The following is a 23,607-nucleotide window of genomic DNA, read 5'->3' on the forward strand; positions in this document are numbered from 1 at the left end:
ATTTTGAAATTATTTGAACGCAGTGCACTTCATATTCCACATGGCAAAGGTAGATGATAGTTTGAGGATGATGGTTGTTCTCAATAATGCCACATCTGTCCAATACACTACAGTTTACCAGTCCCTGAAGTTGTACTGAGCCTGGCTGATAACATGGTGGATTAGTGTGGCATCAGGGGCATATGAAGATGAAATAAGGAAGTGAATATAGTGTCTGGAGTATATTGGAGAGGGGTTTTTGAGCCAAGACTGGAAATTCTGTAAGAATATGAGGAATAGGGTTATGGTGTTTTAATAAATTGTCCTCTTGACATTTTTTGTTAGAGCTTTCTCATGGCGATGGAAGTGTGCTTCCATCTTGGTCTTGTTTTGGGAAACTTCTCTTGAGGTTTTAAATTTCTGAATTGTTTGAGAGGAAGGGAATTCTGCACAGAACTGAACTCGAATATATTTTTGTTTGTGTATGCTGGAAGGGCAATGAAAAGATCTTTTATTCTAGCTTTTTTGTTTAACGGTGTTGCTATTTGCAGTGCTAAAGTTGGTTGTCAGCACTTGCATTATTAATCTCTTTTTAAGGGCTGATTTACTCTGGGCTGAAAATTGGCAGGGAAGATCTCAGCTCTGAAGCATTGTTTTCAGGTTTGCGCGTTTTTAAATGACAAATCTATCTGGCTCGCTTGATTGAAAGTATGTGCATGTAGTAATCTCCTACAATCCGTGCTCCCATTAACTACAAAAAGTAAAAACTAAATGCATGGAAGTAAACTTTTACAACAAAGAATAGAGGGCAGTCAGGCACCACTTATAACAAAGCTAGTTTTTCAGGTGGAAGAAAGCTTTCAAACTGGTGGTATTAGTACTTAAATTTAAGGGGCCTTCTAAACCTTGCCTATAATAAATCAGTTTAAAGATGGAGGAACAAATTCAATTCTGACCCTTGGGTTTTGCATCTCTTGCTGTCTTCATGTAATGTCTCAGTCTTTGTATAGTTTTCATAAACTCAAAAGTCAATGGAGATACCTTACCAAAGCTTGTACTTGAAAACAAGATACTGTTTTCAAAATAGAAAGTTAACAAAAAGTGCAAAATTATGACTGGGTTAAAAAGAGATTTAGCATAGGCAGATGCAGTATGTACTTCACCCTAGCTCAGTCATGACCTTGGAGTAGAGGGTGCTGATGCTTTGTTTTGCAATAATGTCTCCAGTTGACCATCGGGAATTAGGATGTCATGTTGATAATCACTGTACAAACACAAAAAGAACTTACACTTTCAAAGCTCTTTCAGTACCTTTCTCCAACTGTATCCTTTCCTGTTAAGTTACTGGTTACGTTTAGCAAACTCTGTGTGTTGTGGTGATTTACTTTTGGGATAATGAAAAATAGAACATAGCAATGCAAATTTTATTATAATCAGAGTGTCATTACATTTGGAGCTGGAATGCTCTGCCTAGTTAGTTTCTGTGAAAAGTCGAACTGCTGGTGAACTCAGGCAAAGCTTATTTGTCTAGTCTTGGATTAGACCATAGTAGGTACTTTTCATGTCTTAAAGTAAGTTTGCTCTTTTATGATAATACTTCAAGTTGCTGAATTTGCACATGTATGAGTAGTACATTGCAAGTTAGCTGCTAAGTCTGAAGACCAAGGTAAATGTACCAGTATATAAAACTTCAGTTTTCAGTTGTTGTCTCGCATTATGGAGTTTTGCTACTCTAAAACTGTTAGCTGGGTGTATGATGCTTCATATGTCTAGCCATATCGAAAATGCTATAGATGATATTCGTAGCAAGCCAGTTGGTACTAGAATAAAGCTGGACTGGCCTACAAATAAATGAAAAACTTTCCATTAAGCATTCAGCACAAGTGCAAAGGGGGCAGCTAGTGCAAAACTCCTTTTTTTTCATCATTTAGGTCTTCCCAAAGTAATGCTACTGGTTCTATTTTGATGCCTCAAGTCCTTTTTTATTCTCTGATGTGGTGACTGTAGAAGCCTTCGTGTATGTAGGTGTTGGACTGGGAGGTTTTATCTTTTTTATCTAGTAAAAAGTTAGTTATGCAACATTCCACTTCAGCGGGCAGGCCAAGTCTCTAGTCTGAAGTTCACTGGCTGCAATATCACAGCAGGATCTGGCATAGAGGAGCAGAGCGCTCGGGACATGTGGAGAGGATACCTGAAATGCAGTGATTTACTAATGGACAAATTGGAGAACAACTGTCTATGTTCACCACATAACAAATCTGGCTTGTTTTATTTTAAAAAGGCATTTGAATTTCTTCTGTTAAAAACACCAAGGTACCTTAGAATACTTAATGATGCAAAACAGCCTCTAAAAAGTTTTAGGACAGTACCTTCTTTAGTACCCTCTTCAATTTTAAGAACCATTTGGAACCTTGCAGTTATGCCTTTAAGCTAGTAACTTCATGTCAAACCTACTTAAAATCTTTTAGAAATGTATATCTACCTTGGCAACCAGTAAGCTTTGCTAATGCTGTTAGCACAGCAAACTTTGCATATTGTAAGAATGAGATTTCATGGCTGAGTATTCAGAATGAAGCTGTTAGTTTTTGGAGGTTTTAACTTGATGAGTCATGTCCAGTTTAATTTTAAAGTATGAGAGTTTTCATTTTGATTAGGAGATTAACATGCTAGTGTGTTGTTTTTCAAAATACTTGCACAGATGTTACATACCATGATATTATGAGTAGCGCAGTACTAGTCCGCTACCAGGTTCACTAATAGCGTGTCCATTGTCAGCCTAAATTAATCATTTACTTGCATACTGTAGAAATGGCCACTGCACAGCCAGTGGCTAGTGCACATCTCACCATAAACTTTACTCGTAAGTTTGTTTTGTTTTTTAAAGTCACGTGTTGCCCGTGGTCCTACTTGTTCTTCCTCCGGTGTTTTAATATGTTCAAATGACTTGACAGGTACAACACTACTATGGTATAGAACAATGATTCGCTGTGTTTCGGGACTCTGACCTGCTTCTGTTACTATTGGATAATTATATGCCTGGTGGTTGGGAATTCCTGGTCTATCTAGAAAGGAAGAGATTACAGTGTGAATAGGATTAGGGGGAATGATTAAGAGACTATCAAGGAAGGAGGAAAAATGATCCAGCAGTTAGGGTTGGGGCCATTGGAGATGCTCCCCCAATCAGAGGCATGGGGGGCCACAATCAGCCTACAAAGAAGACAGCTAGCTGGTCCTGCAATCTCCCTGTGAAGTCGGCTGGCTGCCTCCGTAATCTGGGTAGACCCCCTAGCTATAAGAAATCAAAATGTAGTTAATTTGAGTAGCCTGTTGTACTACCTTACAAAAATTTTTCCCTGTTAGCAACTACTGGGCCTGTAAAGAGTATTTTTAGGAGCTTCTAGGATTTGCCTTTGTTCTGCTAATGTTTGCGCTCTGGCTTTCCCATCTTCTAGTTCCAGCAGAAGCCATCTCAGGAGTCTCTTTAGTTTAATTGGTATGAATGTTCTCAAACCTTATTTTCTCCCGAAGTCACTAGTGGTGGAATCAGTTTTTGATCAGACTTATAAAACAGCAGCATACAAAATAATGCGGTGTTTAACTTCAACTTTTTAGGTATGAAATACCTTCTAGTTATAGTATCTTGAGTCTTTAGCCACAAAAGTATTTTGGTTTTTGTTTATTTCCCTCTCTCTAACCAGTCTCCCTCATGGTCCATGAAACTACTAATAAACCTTTGTCAGGAGCTCTTTTTATTCATGTGGCACGTATTAACCCCAAAAGCAACCTATTTTTTTTATACCCACTATATGTTGTACACTTAATATAGAATAAACAAGGGTTCATTGAAACTGGATGTATAATCCTGGCCAGGACTTCCATACTGGTTCCTTGAACAGTGTCAACAAAATAGCTCAGGTGGTGCATGAGCCAGTAAGTCAGGTTCTTGATCTGGGGCTTGCCAGTTTGCCTGTGCTACATATTTGAATCTGTCATAGCTTTGCAGGAATATTGTGGATATGCAGAGTCATTTCACAGCAGAATGGAGTTCTTAGAATTTTGAAGCCTACAAAAGAGCAATTTTTTGCATTTGCTATATTTCACTCTATTAACATTAACCATTTTACTTTGGTTTCTACCTAAGATTTGTAGTACTAACAAAACGCTAAGATCTTCTCCCCTTCTGTGACACTTTCATGCTTGGTAAAAGAGTTCCCTGAGCTCATTCCAGAATCCAGAGCAATATAAATGCTAGCCCTGCACTGTGCCCTGATGAATTAGCAGAGGAATTCTGCTCCTTGAGGTGCAGAGCCATACTAATGCAGCAATGCTGCTGCTTGTTCCAGAATTGCATGTGAAAAGGTAACGTGGTATCTCTGCATGTCACCACCTTGTGCTAGGTAGGCCTACAGCACTTACTCAGATAACAAAGCCATTATTTAATACCATTATATGGTGTGATGTGCCTGACAAATTGCCCTGTTCCTGTTGTGCTTTGTCATAACATAGCAGAGCCACTGTGACACAATCTTTAAAAGTTGTGAAAATGAAATGTAACTGTTAATGTGAGCATCTTCTACTGAAACTCAGAATCCTTTTTAAACAAATGAAGAAAATTAGCCACATGGAAGGAGGAGTGATGTCTCAGAACAAATCTAGATATCTTTCAGGCCAGATCAAGTATAAGTGCTATCATTCATTGACCAGATGAAATTGATTATGATTTTGAACTATATTAATAGCCACTTACTACATTTGTTCTTTTTTCCTCTACAGCATAAGGTGACCAATAAAGTTCTCTCTAAGGAGCCAAAAAGCAGACGGCTCATGACTTCTGATCAGGACACTAAAGTTGTGGCTGAACCGCAGGTGCAGCAAGTACAAGAAGTTAAAGACAGTTCTCATCTAGTAAGTATTACAGTGAATATTTGACCTGAAACATAATTTTCACTTCCATCTATTAAATAATACCATGTAGAGTGGCTGAGGCATCTTGTGAAGGATCTAGAGAAGAGACTGTGCCTCACTGAACTTGTACTGATGACCTCCACCAGCAAATCCCACCATAAATGAGTGCCCAGTTATTCATGCACCAGCTGTACATGATATTAACCACATAACTGGTTTCTTTACTTAGCTTATTTGCATTTGGGTGCACAAAGTAGTGTGCATAACCATGTGAGGCCCAAGGGATCTGGTTTGCTTTTATGAACCTTTTTTGCCATTTTAGATCTAGTATAAAAATTGTTGCGATATGTTAAATGATACTGTTTTATGTAGTAGTTGACAATACATCCTGGAAAATAGTTTACATTAATACGAGTAATGGGCAGTACCCAACTGAGAGGAGTGGGGAAGGTAGCTGTTGTTTCACAACTGTTGGGAAGTCCAGCTTGATATTAAGAGAGTTTTTTCTATCTTTCAGTAGAACAAGCCTTAAATTTAATAAGTGCATGAGATTATAGTGTTTAAAGCCAATATGAAGGTTATAAAATACATTGGCAACTCAAAGTTCTATGTGGAATTTAGTTAAAAGTTAGCAGAACCTACATGCAAGGAGAAATGGTAGTAGGGCGAACTCTAGGCATGCATATCCATAGGTGAGAAGTATTGCCAATACATACTGCATGCAGGGCTTGTTCATGAAATAGCACCACATGATACTGTGCTTGTCCTGTAAATTGCTTCATTGGGTTCTTATGGTTTGGGGCAAATGGTATGCTAAAAGTAACTTGATTTGGGGGGGTGGGGGTAGCAAATGCTTGGAACATCTTTTTTTAAAGTCTTGTTAATCAGATGGAGTACTTGATTTTGTGTAAACAGTACTTTCAGCCCTTGCACTTCAGCTTCTTGAATCATTAACAGTGCTTTAAGCACATTTTGGCCCCACAATGTTCAGTTCTGGTACATAGCTTGCTAGGCACTTGAGGTATACTTTATATTCAGAGCAGTGAAGCGTCTGAGGGGTGCTAAACTCCCAGCCTGTGGACTAGATTTGGCCCCTGGGACTGCCAAGTTTCCAGACCCATGGGGAGGCCCACAAGCCCTTGCATGCCAGACTAGGTGTTTTGGGGGGAGGGAGGAGGCTGGGCAACCCAGTTTCTTGGCCCAATCCCCAGGAGTGGCTGGGTGGGGTCCAACCCCAGCACATGGGCCCAAAAGGTCAAGCACACTGTGTGTTATCTGATGGATTGCAGCAAGAGTTACTTGGATGTGCCTTGCTGCAATCCATATTGAATATACCGCAAAGCACTTGCTTTATGTTCCTCCTCTTACTCCACTCCTTACAAAAAGGTGTCTTCCTGACTTTCTGAAAATACTGACATAAGGGGGCTGGAAAACTTTTTCCTGTTTCTGTTCTATCTCAGACTCTAATGTGGAAATCTCTTGCATATGAAATCATGGGCAGAAATATGCTGCTCATGAGACTTCAGAACATTATTACTTCAAACTTGAGGTTGTTTTGTGGTTGTTTCATGCTGACGCATGGCGTGGGGCACACATCAGACCTATTGTTTTGCACCTACCTGAATACAGGATCTGTTGTCAAGAAACCTGTCATGGTCAGACAACTGCCTTTTAGAGGTGTGCAGATCTCTCTCCTCCATTGTCCCTTTTGAGGTGATAGACCTGATAGGCTGGTCTTCCCCCAGGTATTCATGGAGCCAGTGGGATTCCAGACTCTGGGGAGCATGCTCCCTGACCTCCATTGGCCTGGAATAACACACACTGGTATTCAAGTGTTTTCTCACCACTGTAGTGGTACAGATTCCTCTGGTATCCTGGGGAACTGAGGTAGATTAAGCAGCAGTGTAGGTAGCTGAAGTGCAAGTAACTCTTGACCAATGCTGAAGCCAGCTGATCAATCTTTCTTTAAAGGACTGTGGTGCGGCTGTTGTGGCAGCAAAAATGCTTTTCCTCTCCACTACCATTGCATCTGCCAGTGTTGTCTAGTGGAACTGTTAAGGGTGGTAAATGGCCTGGTTAATCTGGTTTGTCTCTGCCCAGAACAGACTGAAGTAGACTTAGGTTGTGACAAGTTTGCCGACTACTTTGCAGACCAAATTGCCCATATTCACCATGGTTTGGGGACCATCACTTTTGCTACAGAGTCAGAGTTTAGGGTTGTCATGTTCATACGGACAGTTTTAAATCACTATAACTCTCTGATATGAAAGATGTGCTTGGAGGGATGAGGGCAATCGGGTGTGACCTGGACCAAGGGCAATCATATGTGAACTGGACCTCTGCCCAACCTGGTTTGTAAAAGCCAGCTGGGGGAGACTGGGGCCACTGCTGGTAGGGGTTGCCAAGGTTTCCTTTTAGGGAGGGCATCATACTGAATACTCTTCAAGTCTGTGATTGTCCAGGCCCTGCTCAAGAAGCCATCACTTGGTGCTGACTCCTCATCCAGTTATCACCCTTTCCAGCCTTTTTCTTTTGTGGAAAGCTGTTGAACATGTAGTGCCTGATACTCCAGGCACATCTGAATGCCATTGGTTTCTTGGACCCTTGCCAGTCTAGTTTTGTCCTGAATATAGTGCAGAGACTGCACTTATGGCTTTAGGTGACCATCTTTGCCTGGAGAATGATGGGGGAAGTTGTGCCCTGCTGATTGTATCTGATCTTTTGATTACAGTTGACAGTGAGGTGCTGCTAAAATGTTTATATGACCTAGTAGGTATTTGTGAGATGGCTCTCTATTGTTTTTTGTTTTTTTTTCCTCTTTCCTAGTCAACAGCCAGAGAGTAGTAATGGGCAAAGGCTCATCATCTCCTCAGGACCTTTCCTGTGGGGTCTGCCAAGCTCCATCTTGTCTCCCCTCCTGCTCAATGCATGGAGAGAGGTGCTACCAGTATGCTGATGACCAGGGATCCTGGTTTTCTCTGATCTAAAAAAAAAAAATCTCCAATTCTCAGGGTTGTTTTTTGTTGGTTTGTTTTTTTTAAAGCAGATTTGGGGTTACTTTTTTCCCCCATGATTTAGATGTGTATACAGTGGTGTTTCATTTAAATCATGGAAAAAAGTGGATTTGGGGTTACTTTTTTTTTTTTTAACTGAAAGTTGGAGATTTTGTTTTTATATTGGAAAAAACCAGGGTCCCTGCTGATGACATACCAGCTCTACCTCGGTCTCTTCTGACCCTGGCCCCACAGTGCATCTTTCTCAGTGCTTTGCTGCAACTGGGGACTAGATGTAGGTGGACCAATTGAAACTGAACTAGATAAGATGGGTGGTGATAGTGAGACTTGGGGACTGGGACACCTGTCATCAACGGAGTGCAGTCTTGGGATGCTTCTGGATGGATCATCAGGTGGTAGACATAGCTAGGAGCACCTTTCACCAACTTCCATCTGGTGAAAAGACTTTGTGACCCTTTCTTTCAGACTCTTATCTGGCCACCTTCATCCATGCCCTTTGTTACCCTCAAGGCTAGACTACTGCAACACACGCTACAGAGGGTTGCCCTTGAAAAATGTCTGGAAGCTTCAGCTAGTGCAGAATGCAGCTGCCTGCTTTGGGTGTGGGTCTCCAGGAGTAGGGATTGGTCCTCCAGTGTCCAAACTGGCTCCTATTAGTTGTCCAGGCACAATTCAAGGTGTTGTTTTTGACCAATAATGCCCTAAACAGCCACAGTCCTATTTATCTAAGAGACTGCCTTCTCCCTTCCATCCCATCACAGTCCCTAGTGTCTGCTGAGAGCACCTCCTGCAAGTACTGGCAGTATGCCAAGTCTGCTTGGCAAAACTTGTGGGAGGTCTTTCTCAACAATTGCTCCTCAGCTATGGACCTCCTTCCCTCGAAACCTGTCTGAGCCTGGACAGCTTTCACAAGCACAGCAAGACTCTTATTTCAACAGGCATTTAGTAACCAAATCTAGGCCAAGGTGATGTTGAGTGAGTTTCTGCTTTATTTTTTTGTGGCTCATTTTATTTATTCTAGTTGCCCTTTTAAATTTTTCCGGGGCGGGGGAGGTTGTTGGTTTGGTTTTGGTTTTTTTTGTTTTTTTTACTGTAAGCCACTCCACCTTTATTGGGAAGGGTGTTGCATATGTCACAAATCCAATAAAGAGTTGACTCTTCAGAATATCTAGCTTTAGGAAAAATCAAAATCCTAGTCTATGGCTGTTTGCATGCTGTTGGAGGCATGTAGCAGACTTGAAGAAAAGGCTTCTGTAAATGTTTTCTTTCTTAAAAAGCAAGTATTTGTCTGTGTACTGATAGGCAGGGTATTACTAACACATCTTATTTGTTCTAGGCTTCCTCATGCATTCAAAGTCAGTATAGTGCTTTGTCACATAATTCTAAAATAGGTAAATCAGGATTCCCTCAAAGAAAGTATAAGACACATAAGTTTAGAGTTAAATCTCAAATTGCCACTCCCCATAACCCTTTAGGAAGGGGATTTAAGCATATGATAAGCCTAAAATAAAATAGTAAGATTCATCTGTAGGCAATATTAACATGAATTTGGTTAACTTAAAACACTAACTAGATAGGCAGACTCTTAGAAGCTTTTTGACTTCTGGACTTAGGCAGTGACTTTGAATGATAAAACAATCTGCTTGTTACTGCCTGCTCTTTCGTAAAGGATTTGCACAATGTGTTGTCATTTGCACAAGAAATACCAAATTACCAGACTGGGAATGTAAATTCTTGAAGTTTTAAGTGAGCTTTCTCTTTCAAATGAATCTCTATGAAGTATACAAAGATACAGGTCATCTAACTTTTTAAAACTCCATGATTTTTTTTTTTTTAAAAAAAAATAAGTGCAGACATCAACACATGTTTCACATAGTAAAATCAGGATTCAATAATGTCAAAACCATTCTGATCTGTTGTGGTCTTTCTGATCAAAGAAATGCTCTATTATTTTTCCATAATTAAGAAATGAATGAGAGCTAAGAGCTAGCATTATCTGAGGGGTGCCATAAAACTAATAAGGCGTAGACAGATGGCGTGGACCCTGGCAAATATGGCTTCTTACTCATCAATAGGAAGCCTTAAGTGATAACACAAACCCACCGTTGCTGCTGCTGCTGTTAATTCTACAAATGATGAATGTTTTTTTTTCTGAACATAATATGAAGGCAAGTTTTCCTTTAAGTTCTTGGGAAGATGAATGTTTAGAACATGGATTTAGCTGTTCCATGGGTTGAGCAGCTAGCCTTTTTTTTACTGACTAAATTCACACATGCATGCCCTCTTCTACCACTACATACTGGTACCAAAGATTTGATCTCGGCTAACTTTGCCTGAATTAGTTTACAGAAAAAAAATCTGAAAGAAACTCACTTGAGATTTAATCCTGAATGGGAAGCTAAAGGAAGTAGGCAAGGTAGAATTCCCTGTGTCTGGACAGTGTCTAATGTAGTATAACCCCAGTCATTTTTTAGGTATTCAGATGGTGGTATGGTACAAGGTGTTGTTGTGTGCACCAATTGAAAGGGTTTTTCCAGTTTTCCACAACAGTTAAGTAACTTGTAAGCAATATTTGGTAACCAGATTTTTATTTCTGAAACTCTGGATGATGCACAGCTTTGTACATAAGAAATGTCCAGGAATATACCTGGAAGCTGAAAAGCTGTTGCACAGGTATTATTGAGTATATTCCTTGAATGTTTCTATAACATTATTGCAGGTTTAGAGTGCAAAGCATTTCTGACAGGCTTTGCTGGTCTAGGTCAATTATTGTTAAAGCTAGTGTTTCATTCTGTTTAAACATTAAGTATGATTTTATGCATTAATGAACCATGGAATCTTCCTTTTAGATATGAGAAAAACTAAGCATTTTATCCAGCCGTTCTGTGAAATCTCATGTAGGGATACAAGTGCTGTTTTCACTCTGACTAACATGGGACTTGCCCCGCTCTTGCCCACCACTTTAATGGTGCTCGAAGACAGGCTGGCAATACAGGGTAACCTGGTCAGGCTTACAAGGTGGGTGAACCTCAGCCAGATGTTGTATAATATGAAGAAATGTAAAATGCTCCATCTGGGGAGAAATAATCCACAACACGCTTCCAGGATCGGCAGTGCTACTCTTGCTAGCACCACATCAGAACAGGACCTGTGTGTCGTGATAGACGACAAAATGAACATGAGCCACCAATGCGATGCTGTAGCTGGCAGAGCTAATCAAACGCTAGCATCTACCAAGGCATCTTGAGCAGGGCTGACGATGTCATCCTCCTATTCTAGTTGGCCTCGGTGAAACGGCAGCTGTGTTACTGCATCCAGTTCTGGGCACCACACTTCAGGAAGGATGTGCAAAAGTTTGAGAGAGTCCAAAGGAGGGCCATGCACATGATTAGAGATCTTTAGACCAGGTCATACAAGAAGAGGCTGAAAGACTTGGGACTGTTCAGCCTGGAGAAGAGAAGACTCAGAGGGTACTTGGTGGCAGTATGTCACGGGCATACATCAGGGCCTGGGGGAGTGTCTGTTCACCAAGGCCCCCCATGGGAGGACAAGAAATAATGGGCATAAGCTGACTAAGGATCGCTTAAGGCTAGATATAAGGAAAATCTTCTTTACAGGTCAAGTTCTGAGGGTTTGGAACAGGCTCCCCCCAGAGTTGGTACAGTCACCTGCCCTGGCCATCTTCGAAAAGCATTTTGACACCCATCTTGCTGGGGTCACCCGATCCCAGCAGTCTTTCTTGCCCTAGTGCAGGGGGGCTGGACCTGATGATGTGTAAGGTCCCTTCCAGGCCCTGACAACTATGAAACTGGATCTTACTAGTTAACTGTTGCAAAAGTGTCATGCAAAAATCAGAAAAGGTTCTGCTCCTTCATTGTTAAGCAGATGCCTTAAATCTGATTTAACAATCATGTTGACTTCAATGCTTCATGCTTAAGTGTGTGTTTACAGGATATAGGGCTAATGTCTTTTAATTAAATCTAGTGGCATGAGACTGATTTTGAAATTGCTTCATTGAGAACACTGGCAGTGAGTAGATTGATAACACTGCTAAAACTGTTGTAAACTTTTTCATACAAACATCCACTTTTTCAAAATTACAAAGAAAAGTTAGGCTTTAGAGCAGTTCAGAACCACAAACCATATAGCTTCAAACTACAAAAAAATACCCTGTAATCAGAGCATTTCAGCCTTTCACAAAGCAGTATTCCTTGTAAATATACCATGGGGGTTATTAGCTTATCAATTTTGTTTGACTGGTGTTTAGTCAGCATGTTGTTGAGAGCTTTCTCAGCAAAGATGAACATTTCATGTTCAAAACTTCTTCCTAGAAATCTTAACTACAAGACCAAGGTAACAAATACAAAATGTTCTATTTAAATTTTAAAATGCAAAATAGGTAAACAATGAGTAACATGTAAATATTTTTATATAAAAATATTTATTTGTTTTGTCACAGCTTCATCAGAATTATGCAAAGGAAACAGTATGGCATAATTACAACAGCTGCTTTTTGGCTGCGTAGTTTCTCCCATCTTGTTTCCTTTCTAGTGTTAGAAGGCATATCTTAGTAGTAGAATCGCTTGCCTATTTTAACCCTCATTGTGTGGATTCTTGGATCCTGCTAGACATGCTCTGGTTTTAAATGGCACTTCTTGTGACTCCTTTTGTTGAAAATTTTCCTTCACATTTAGTTAAGTTTTCTGCTAAAAGTAACATTAAAGTAATGGGCATGTTAGATATCCCTCTGTTTTAAACGTGTTCTGTTTACCTGTAGGCTGGTATCTTTATAAATCGCTACAAAAATTAAGAACACTGCTGTGATATGCTGGCCTTACAAAATGATTGAATTGGTCGTGAATAGCATGCATTCAATGAAAAATGCTATAAACAGAAGAGCTGTCCCCTCTATCTGAGGAAGCCTAGAGAAAAGTGACTTATTAAATCTGAGTCAAGTTCCACATGAGTATGTTGAGTAAGTTTGTCTTGGAGGCTTAAAAAAATTGCAGCAGATGGCAGCAATGATGCATCAGACTTTATCCTTAAGAACATTTAGTCTGTAGGGGTAGGGGTTTGTGACATTGCTCACTGATATGGTGACCTGGGATAGGATAGTCTGCATCTCTTTGTGGGATTTTGAAGCACACTTTGAGATGATGATGCATCTCTGCCAATTCAGTAAGGTTTTTGGTTGTGGGATTGCTGCATTAGAGGGTTTCATCCAAAAGTTAGCCAGTTTGATCTTTTCATCTATTCAAGTCTGGTGTGGAGCATGGCACTCAAGTGTATGCTGACTTTTATATTTAAGAACTCAGAATGGTAGCATTTGTTTCTCAATTAGGATTTCATCCTTTCAGCTGAGCAAACTTGTATTTACAACACTGCTTCATTGGGACTTCAGGAATTACACTGGCTAGTGTAACTTGTGTACATGTGAATTCTGGAAACCAAACCTCCAAGTGGCACATATGGACTTTAGGTGTACCACCCCTCTGTTTTTCAGAGTGTGACTTTTTCCCAGTGTTACCATAAGGCCATTATCAATTTGGGATAACTACTGTTTATTTTGATATTCTTTCATAATCCTACTATCTAACTTTTTTTTTTCTGTGGAATGTCTCTGGATACTATGGCTAAATGTCCCTTTTAATTAAAATTGTTCCTGGTGTTCTGGCACTCCTGTTCTTGCTTTGAACACAGTTTACATTCTCAGATTGGACAGCTTTCCCTTAATTGTCTTGCTTTAAAAATAATATTTGTTAGAAGGGTGGAAGTTTTTAATGCCCAAGGCTAGGGATCTGTTAAACTTATGTTTACTTTTCACATTTTTATATCTATGTTGCCCATTCATGTCTTCAGGTGGCTGTAGGTTCTGTACTCTTCTCAGTAGGGTTGGGCACCTTACCTACTGAAGAGCCATCTTCTCTTTAGCATTGTAATGATTTAAGACTTTTATGGTAGTTTATGGCATGGAAGTGCAAAGACAATGATGAGAAAAATAGCAATTCTACTTAATTGCAGTCTGTCCAAATGCTAGTTTCTTGTCTCTAACAGCTATTAAAAATGAAGAGTGAAAAGTTACTATTAACATATTTGTAAAACATTTAATGAAATACTAAGAAGACTGGCATGCAGATTTCTACAACTAATTATATTGGAGAAACTGAAAGTGTGGTAGCAGGGTAATGAAATGGCTCAAGTGCTATATAGGGAGGTTCATAATGTCTACAAAATGGAAGACAAGGATCAAAGATGAATAAAATTGTATTTTTAGGTAGTTGTGCAATTAAGGCTATGTATGTTAATGCGATGGGAGACTTCTTTCAGAATTTGAAAAACACTTGCCCCTGGTAAAGAAGTGGGAAAGTTTCCTGGGCAAGGGTCATTGACTAAGCAGTGGGTAAGCATTTTTGGGGGGGGGGGGGGAAGGAGGGAAAGGGACAGGGGAGAAGAGAGGAGTAAAGCTTCTAATACTATGAATGTAGGAACCTTCCAGGTGTGAATAAATGCATCGATGCAGCCATCTTGTGGAAGCTTTACTCCTCTTATTTGTTGCCTAACAGTAAGCCTGGTAAGCCTAGTCCTTTAAATTTTGTCTAGCTCAAAGCATGAAGTGGATGAATGGGCAAGTGAGTGGATAGAAGTGTGCCTTGATGCAGGTGGAAGGTGAGGGAATTTGCATTGGGATAAACTTAAAAAAAAAAAATAGGCAAATTAGCTTATTTTCTGTCCAACTTAAAAAAAAAAAAAAATAGGGAAGGAGGGTAGTGATGCATCATAAGGAAAAGGAAGAGATATTGAAAACAAGTACTGAAAACATAATTTTTAGGAAAGGAGGTTGTGAAGTCAGGAAGGAAAAGCAAGAGACATTCTTAAGGTAGATATGTTGCAATGAAATAGTTTAAAACTGTTCCTTTTTAAAATACAGGAGCATGGTGACACAGGCGATTGTGCCCTGTCACCACAAGAAATTAGGAATTTGGCATATTGAATGGGAGGCATAATTGTTTACATCACTGAGGACTACATGGACTATAGCATTTGGGTGGGAGATGAAACGTTTTGCATAAAGCATGCAGCATGGACTAAAAATGCATATCAAAATACGTTGTGTTACTTGTTCAGCAACCTAGTTTCTTTTTGAGCATGCAATAGTCCTCAGGTGACGGTAGCCCTGGAGGATGGGTTGTAACTTTGGAAAAGGTGGGTGTGGTAGGGCAGATATACAAGCAAGGTATCTCAATAAAGTAGGAAAATATGGTCAAGATGAAACCACTGTGAGATGGAGGCCCAGCACACCGGAAAACACCACACCAGTAAGAGTAGTTAGGAATTGTATGCTGCTAAACTGGAGTCTGTCCTGCACGGAAGCAGCCAGCTGGGTCTAGGAGCACTGACACCTCCCCTTGTGGGTTGTGCTCGATGGTGGAGGCCCTGAAGTACCAGATTAGGGAGCTCCAGGTAACGGTGCAGCAGCTGCGCACCATTAGAAATGGAGAGCAGGAACTGGATGCCTACTTCCAGGCTCTCCACCAGACAGCTTACAACTCCATGGCAGAAATGAAGAACTGCTATGAAGTCCAGTCAGGGGCTGCCTGGACAAAGGTCGTCACCTGCCCTAGTGGTACTGCACCAGGGTGACCACTCCTCTGGAGCTGCACAACTGTTTTGAACCCCTCACATCAGCAGAGCCAGCTGAGCCACCAGTGTCAGCATGTAAGGATGGAGGGCCACCAGTAACTGTGCCCAGAAGATGACAGCATAATTCTGGTTGGCGATTCCCTCCTGAGGGGGATTGAGGGAGTAATCTGTTGCCCCGACCCCTTAGCCCATGAGGTCTGCTGCCTACTGGGGGCCTGTGTCTGGGATGTAACTGACAGGATCCCCAAACTCATCCAGCCCTCTGACCACCACCCCATGCTACTCATCCATGTGGGCATGAATGACATGGCTCAGAACAATCCCGGTTGGGGCATGAGTGACTACAGACCCAGACTATTGGTTGATGGGAGTAAATCAGCATAACGCGAGGTGACTAGTGGTGTCACTCAGGGCTCAGTACTTGGGCCAGTACTCTTCAACATTTTAATTCGTGATCTGGATTCAGGCATCAGATGTGTACTGGCAGAGTTTACAGACAACACTAAACTATGGGGGAAAGCGGTCATACTGGAGAACAAACTGCGTGGACCAAAACCTGATGGCATTTAATTCAGAGAAGTGCAGGGTGCTTCTCCTTGGGAGGAAAAACTAGAATCGTGCTTATAGGCTTGGCAGTGCTATGCTCACTAGCACCATGACCAAAAGAGATTTGGGAATCTCAATTGACCACAAGATAAACATGAGCCACCAATGTGGTGCTGTGGCCAGCAAAGCAAAGCAAACTCATGTATCCATCAATGCATCTTGAGCAAAACCAGGAAAGTCATCCTCCCGCTGTACTCGGCCTTAGTGAGGCTGCAGCTGGAGGACTGCATCCAGTTTTGGGACCCCCACTTCAAGAGGAACATGAATAAGCTTGAGAGAGTCCAGAGGAGAGCCATCCGTGTGATCAAAGGCTGAGAGAGCAAGCCATATGAGGAGAGGCTGAGGAACATGGGACTCTAGCCTGGAGAAGAAAAGGCTCAGGGGGGACTTGGTGGCAGCCTATAAGTACATAAAGGGGGGTGCACCAGGATCTGGCAGAACAGCTGTTCACCAGGGCTCCCCAAGGGATAACAAGGTCTAGGGGCCGCAAGCTTCTGGAAGGCCTTTTTTTGTTTTGTTTTTTGTATTTTTTAGACTGGACATAAGGAAAAATTTTATGCTCTGAGTGTCCAGGGTCTGGAGCAGACCCCCCCCCAGAGGTGGTGCAAGCACCTACTCTGGACTCATTCAAATGGACTCATTCACTTATCTTGCGGAGGGTCACATGACCCCAGCAGACTTCCTGCCTATTACAGGGGGGCTGAACTCAATGATCTTGCATGGTCCCTTCCAGCCCCTAATGTCTATGAATCCTGGTCCTCATTCTTACTTTCATTAATGTTTTAGATGACTGAGTAAAGTGTATGTATGAGTCAAGCCATACCCCCTATTTCCTTCTGGGCCAAGGCATATGCCCCCTGTTTTCCCTCAGGGTGCCAAGTCTTGCCGCATTTTCCCCAGCTAAGTCAGGGTGGGCTTGGGCTGTGCCCCCCCCTTTTTTTTCCCTGTGGGAATAAGCCAAGCCCCTATCCCCACATGGGTCTGGGCTGCTGCTGGCCTGCCCCACACCCCTCTCCACATGATGGGTGGTGCTGGCTTTAGTGCCAGATGGGGACCACTGGCAGGATCCAGCCCGTGGACAGACGGGACACTGTCCACCCAGCCCACCCGTGGGCAAAAAGGTTGAACACCTCTTTTCTAGTACTTCAGAGGTGAGCTGTGGAATCCCTCTTGTTGAGTGTTCTTAAGAACACTTTTGCTGAATGCCTCTTGGAGATGCTGTAAACATGTTCAATCTGGCATTGGTGCAGGGGATATTAAAGATGATCTCTCTAGCCCTGTGATACAGTGAAGGAAGGGGTTATGTATTTGTTTCATGCAAGTAAAGTAAAAAAGTTTGGAACAGAGGTAACTTCTGATGACTCAGTTATTTCAATGGCAGCTTATATCTGGGGAATACGTGAGCAAGACCTTATCCTTTAGACCAGGGGTCAGCAACCCCCGGCACATGTGCCAAGCACAGCATGTGAGGCCATTTTGCTTGGCACATCACCACCAGCCTGGGTTCTAGGTAGCTACTGCCAGCCACAAAGCCCGGGCTGCAGGTGGCTGGGCAGCTGCCAGCTGTGCTGCAAGCAGACCAGGCTCCGTGGTTGGCAGCAACTACCCAGAGCCTGGGCCAGTTGCAGCCAAGAGGCTGCAAGCATCTGCTCCGGGCTCCAGCATTAGCTCCTTACTGGCGGGTACACATGCACCTTGGAGCGGCCAGAGGCAGCACAAGCCTGTCCTCTCCCCCACTGCTGGTACAGAGCTGATGACTGGGCTCTGGAGCCTGACGCAGCTGTTTGTAGCCAGCCTGGGCTGTGGGCAGCGGGCAGGCTGAAAACAGCCCTGGCATCAGCTCCATGCTGGTGGTGACTGCTTGTGCACCTCAGAGTAGACAGTGGGAGGGCTGTGCTGCCTCAGGCCCTGTCCCCACTGTCCGCTCCGAGGTGCATGAGCACCCACCAGTATGGAGCTGATGCCAGAGCCCGGAGCAGCTGTTTGAAGCCTCCCAGCTGTAGCCAACCCAGGTTCTGGTAGCTGCTGCCAACCGTGGAGCCCAGGCTGCTTGCAGCAGGGCTTACAGCTAAGCCTGCCTGATTCTCAACTGTTCCAAGCCCAGCCCCCCCACCAGGATGAGGTTAGCGCTGCCCCTTGCCAGGAGCACCACACCTTTTGCAGACTTAGCTGTTCAGGGTGGTTGGGCTGATGGGCAGGCTCAAGGCTGGGGCCTCAGCCAGCTGTGCTGCAGCCTAGGGGCTGGCTTCCTGGGGAAGCATAGGGGCTCTGGCAGGACAAGGCCGTTGTTGGGTTGGACTTTGTCCAGTGGCCCAAGAGCCCGGCTCCATGCGCCTGCACATCTGGTTCTGTGTGTTTGTCTGCCTCTGTCTGGTTCTGTGCGTCTCCGTGCCCACACATGTCTGGTTCTGGATGCATGTGTGCATGTGTCTGTTCTTGGTGTTCTGGTTCTGTGTGTGTGTCTGGTTCTCTCTCTCTCTCTCTGCTCTTCTTTTTCTTTCTCCTTTCTCTTATTTGTCTCTCTTTCTCTCTCTCATTGCAACATGCTAAACAAAAAATGAATACACAATGACAAAGGCAACACTTACAATTATTAAATATATTAATATTCAGTGCATCCTGCCATGTATTCCCCCTACCCTCATTTTGTTTTTCTGGCATGCTGGCACTCCAGCACCTTCCAAGGTAGACATTGTAGGTTTTTTCAGTACTCTGGCCAAAAAATGTTGCCTACCCCTTTAGACCATAAAGCTCAACCTTTTGACATCGCAAGCTGGATAGGTGACACAGAATTGCTCTGTGGGCTGGATCAGGCCCCATGCTGTCTTGGCTGGCACCGGTGTACCAAGATCAACCCTGTGCTGCTTCGCCAGTTTTGCGTACATGATTTAGCATGCAGGGCCATACTGTTTGACCCATCAGGCTCCCTATGAGTCTAGAAATTTGCCAGCAGGGAAGGGGTCAGTGGATCAGTGCTCCCACCACTACCCAAGTTTGGGACCTGATGGGAGCCTTGTGGGCTGGATGATCCAGCTCCACAGGCTAAATATGGTCCACAGGCCAGGAGTTGAGCACCCCTGTTTTAGATTTGTTTTTCTTAAAGTGCATTAGTATATCAAACTGCTTTTCATAGCATTTTCACTAACACACTTCTGTGTTGTTAAAACTGGATTCAAACTTACTGTGTTCCTTGTGTTGGTTATTCTTGTGTAAGAATTGATGATTAAAACTAAAACCCCAAGAGAAAATGGGTTTGGGCCACACTTCTCACTGGCAGAGATGTAGGGTACAGTAGGGGTGTCAGACTTACTTTGGGTTTCAGGCCAGATCCAGATCACAGGGCTCTTTGTAGGCCAGATCTAGCCCAGGGCACAGGGGAACTTGTCATGTCCACCAAAGTGGGACTGCGGGGTCTGCTTCAAAGGCCCCTGTGGTCTAGAGGCAGTGAAAGGTCTGGGGTGGTAGGGATCTGCCAGCAGCAGAAGAGGTCCAATGAGGGGAATCCAAGATTGCTGCTGACAGTTGTGGTCAGTGGGGTCAAAGGGCTCCACATTCTTTGGCAGGCCATGTTCCTGAACTTCTGGATCTGGTCTGAATACTGCGTTATACACCCCTCTAAAATATTTAACTTTTTGGAAAATAAAATGTGTTCAAACGGCTTTAAATTCTAGCTAACAGCTTGCTTCCTTGGGGAAAAATTTTTGACATTTATTTCATATTATTAAACAGTAAAACGTTGCTCAGTCAGTGGGATTTGGACTTTGAGTGGCAATAGCACATGAGCCCCCTGCACTGTTTAAAATGTGCTATTTTTGGCATCTGGGTGTTGGCTTCTCTATTCAGTAGCAGTAAAAGTTCGTTGAGATGTGCAGGAAGGCGATTCGCAATGAGAGGACTCCTGTAGTTCAACTTATTAAACATGGGTTGCTGCTTCAGTAAAGAATTGAATAACAGCAAAAACAATGAGAAAACTGTTCTGTTACAAAAATCTACTGAAGAGGAGGCATCAGGAAATGGGATAAGTAAAACTTTATCTTCAATTTTAGAAACTGTTGAAAGTAAGGAGCTGCACGCAGTGGAAAAGACCACTAATGGGGCAGCTGCTTTAGTCAGCATTCAGTACATTCATACTGACGATTGTATGGAGTCGAATCCTAAACATGGGTTTGGGGATAGCAAAACAAAGTATCCTTCATACAAAAGTGTGGAGAACACTAGCTCTGAGCGAGTCACTAAGAGAATACAAAACAGACCTTTCAACTTTTTTCATTCATTTAGTCGTATTCTAAAGGTCTTTAGTAGATATGAGAATTTAGAAAGGATCGAAGAAAAGGAAAACAGGCTTATCAATGAAAAAGTAATTGAAAATACCAATAGTAATGCTGTATGTGTGAATAATACAGACCGTCTTCATGGTAATAGCCATAATGAAAATATAACTGATGAGACATGTTGCTCATCTGACAATATTTCTCCTTCATGTGCACCAGTAATTCGAGACGGAGGCTTGCAGGAAGAAACTTCCTTAAATAGGAGTTGTCTGGAATATTACCCAGTTATGTGTGAATACTCGTTAATTCAGAATGAAACAGTAGAGAGTGTCCCAGATAATGACAATAACAGCCATACAATTTCAAGTACATCAAATAGAGAAATTGCAATTCCAATATTTGCTTATCTTGATATAGACCACAGACAACATATAAGAGATAGGGAATTTTATAGTATTTGTGTTGTAGATGCTGAAGATCTGAAAGTAGATGAAGCGATGCCAGCTACCATGCATGGAGAGGTTGCAGCAGATACAGATAATTCAGCTGTTACTGTTGAAGGAATGTGCAACGTGGCATGGCCTCTAGACACCGAGAGAGAATTTCCAAAAGAGCACTCAGCACAAGTGGGAGCTAGGTTTAGTACAGAGAAAGAACTGACTGTAGGTGAAAAAGAGAATTGGTCAAACGTGCAAAAAAATGAAACAAAGGGACACTGTAGCATGGACATCCAATCTGCTTATAGTGACTTACTGGCTAGCAGCTGTCAGACATATAGGTTAAATATTGACAGTATAGCAACAGATGGTTTAAGAGCACAAGTATGTGATGAAGAGTTCCCTGAAAATAGAACTCAGAAAATGGATACACTAGACAGTAGTGTCAGTATGAATGAATCAGTTATCAGAAGCAGTGATTTTGTTAAAGTGGCACATGCTCTCAAAGAGGAACAGTATTGTCCTAATTTGGGAAGAGTGAATCATGTTGGTACACGGGAAGCCGAGTTACCTTTAAATGTTGAAGATTATAACAGGGGAAATAATGAGAGAAACTCTGATTGTGAGAGACTTTCACTTCATTTAAGTGAAACTTCCCAGGAAACAAATAGTAAACAATTGTCAGAAAATGCTTTAAGTAACTTGCGTTTTCCATTAGACTTACAGAAGATAAACAGTGATGCTCTTTTGGTGAGCCAAGAGCCAGGAAACCTTGCCCAAGAGGACACCCTATTAAAGCCAGAAAATAAACTAAATTCCAATATGGAAACTAACACATTTCAGAAAATGTTGTATTGCAGCACTGAAAAAGGAATACCTCATTTTTGTGAGTGTGATGACAAGTTGGAAGAGTTCATAGAAAATGAAGAGCAACATACAGATAAAACTTTGTACAGTTCAGAAACTGCAGAAGTGCCTGAAATCCACTCAGACAGGGAGAAGAGGTTAGAAATTCAAACTGAAATTATTGGCTGCCCTGAAACCATGGTTATAAGCAGTGTTATAAACCATGGTAGTATGGAAGGCCACAATTATGTGAGCATTGCTGGGCAAACTACTTCATGTGAAATGGATAGTCTGCCTTTGGAATCTGATAGTTTGAGTGCGACTCTGTTATGGCCAAGTGACAATACTTTGCCATCTTATGAACCACATAGCACAAACACATATGAAATAGTCCAAGAGGAAAATAGCCGAGAATTACAGCATTTACAAGAACAGCCAGAAAATAAAGGTAAAATATGTGACTGTTCCAATTCATTTAACCAAAACAGTGTTTCCTCTGTCTCTTTGTTGGCTCATTCAGATGTAAACAAAGTGGACTTGAATTATAAACGAGATGAAGTATGGGATAAATATTCATTCCACGCAATAGAAAATCATTTGAGTCCTAGGACTGACCCTGTCAGATTAGAGGATGTAGTAAAACCGACAAAACTTGAAATACGCCAAACGGGAACAAGTAATGGTGAAACAGATTTTGAAGCTACCATTGTTGATCATGACAGTAATACACTAAATCATACCAGAGACTCCACACACAATCTGAATGTTTTCCCTGCTATGGATGATGCACCTGTAACTTCGGGAAATTGTGCTTATGAAAGAATAAATACAGAAAACAGTATTGCAAATAACAAAAGAGATGGTAATAATGTATTTGAATCTCGTAGTTGTTTATCTGTATCAAGTGAAAGTTTATGTACATGTGTGGTTCAGAAACCAATGAGAGAGCATACATTGGTGAATGACCATATGAATCCGGAGCTGGAAAAAACTGACATCCAGGAAACTATTGGATCTTCAGCTGAAAAACTGTTAGAAAATTATGAAAAAAGCATGTCTGAACTAAAAGAACTGGAACTTCAAAAGGACAAAGGAAAACAATGTGTTAATGTAGTGGCAAAGGAAGCAAGTGTTCCTAAGTTGTCAACTGACAATGTAGAAACAAATGGGAATGGAAAGCAGTTGGAAGCAGAGGTCATTGACTTGGAAAGTAGCAGTTGCACATTGGTGACTGAGACTAATATGACCGCTAATCAGGAACAGACAAAATCTTTTGAGCTGAATACATCTGACACAGATTTTTCTAGTCTTGGTTTTGACCCAAAACAGGTAGACAGATATGCTGCTACTCCTTCGTATGAAATACCAAATGTGTCAGTTGGTGCTGGAGAACTTCCTCAAGGTAATGAGAGATGTGTACTAGACCTGATGGAAGACATTTTAAACGAACAGGAGCAGTCCTATAAACTGGACAGGCAGAATTCCCAAGATGAAATGGGTTCACAGTACATAACTCTGGAGGCTGAAAATGATGAATTAACAAATCAGATACTTTCTAATCCAGGTTTTGGTGGTAATGGTGAATACCTGACGGGTTATTTGTGGAATAATGTTGCCTCTGGCAGAATTATGGAGAACAGTGGACCACACACAAATAGTGAAAGTTTCCAGAACCAACCTGAAGATTTAACTGTTACTTCATTTGCTATAGGAAGATATCCTTATCAGCTTCTAGTACCAAGAAATGGTGATATTTGGGGATGGCAAGATAAAGATGAATGTGTAAGTATTCTTCCAATGTGCTTTGGTAGTTGAGGACCCAAACTAAAAAGTAGGTCCTGTGAAATTTGGGAACTGAAATGAATTGAAGTCTAAATCAAGTTTTCCCTGCACCCACATGGAAGCAGA

The 23,607-nt window shown here is 42.0% G+C and overlaps 1 protein-coding gene across 2 annotated transcripts in view; it reads left to right on the top strand.

The window, feature by feature from the left end:
• The window catches only part of LARP4B (La ribonucleoprotein 4B), an 83,485-nt gene that overhangs the window by 16,805 nt on the left and 43,073 nt on the right, over positions 1 to 23,607 (top strand). For both annotated transcript variants that reach the window (XM_019498663.2, XM_006259238.4), the window contains exon 2: positions 4,753 to 4,884. In XM_019498663.2, coding sequence (XP_019354208.2) covers positions 4,804 to 4,884 — 81 coding nt within the window. In that variant the 5' untranslated portion in view covers positions 4,753 to 4,803. The remainder of the gene's footprint in view (positions 1 to 4,752; positions 4,885 to 23,607) is intronic.

This window comes from Alligator mississippiensis, chromosome 5 (assembly GCF_030867095.1).
Source record: "Alligator mississippiensis isolate rAllMis1 chromosome 5, rAllMis1, whole genome shotgun sequence".
NCBI lineage: Eukaryota > Metazoa > Chordata > Crocodylia > Alligatoridae > Alligator > Alligator mississippiensis.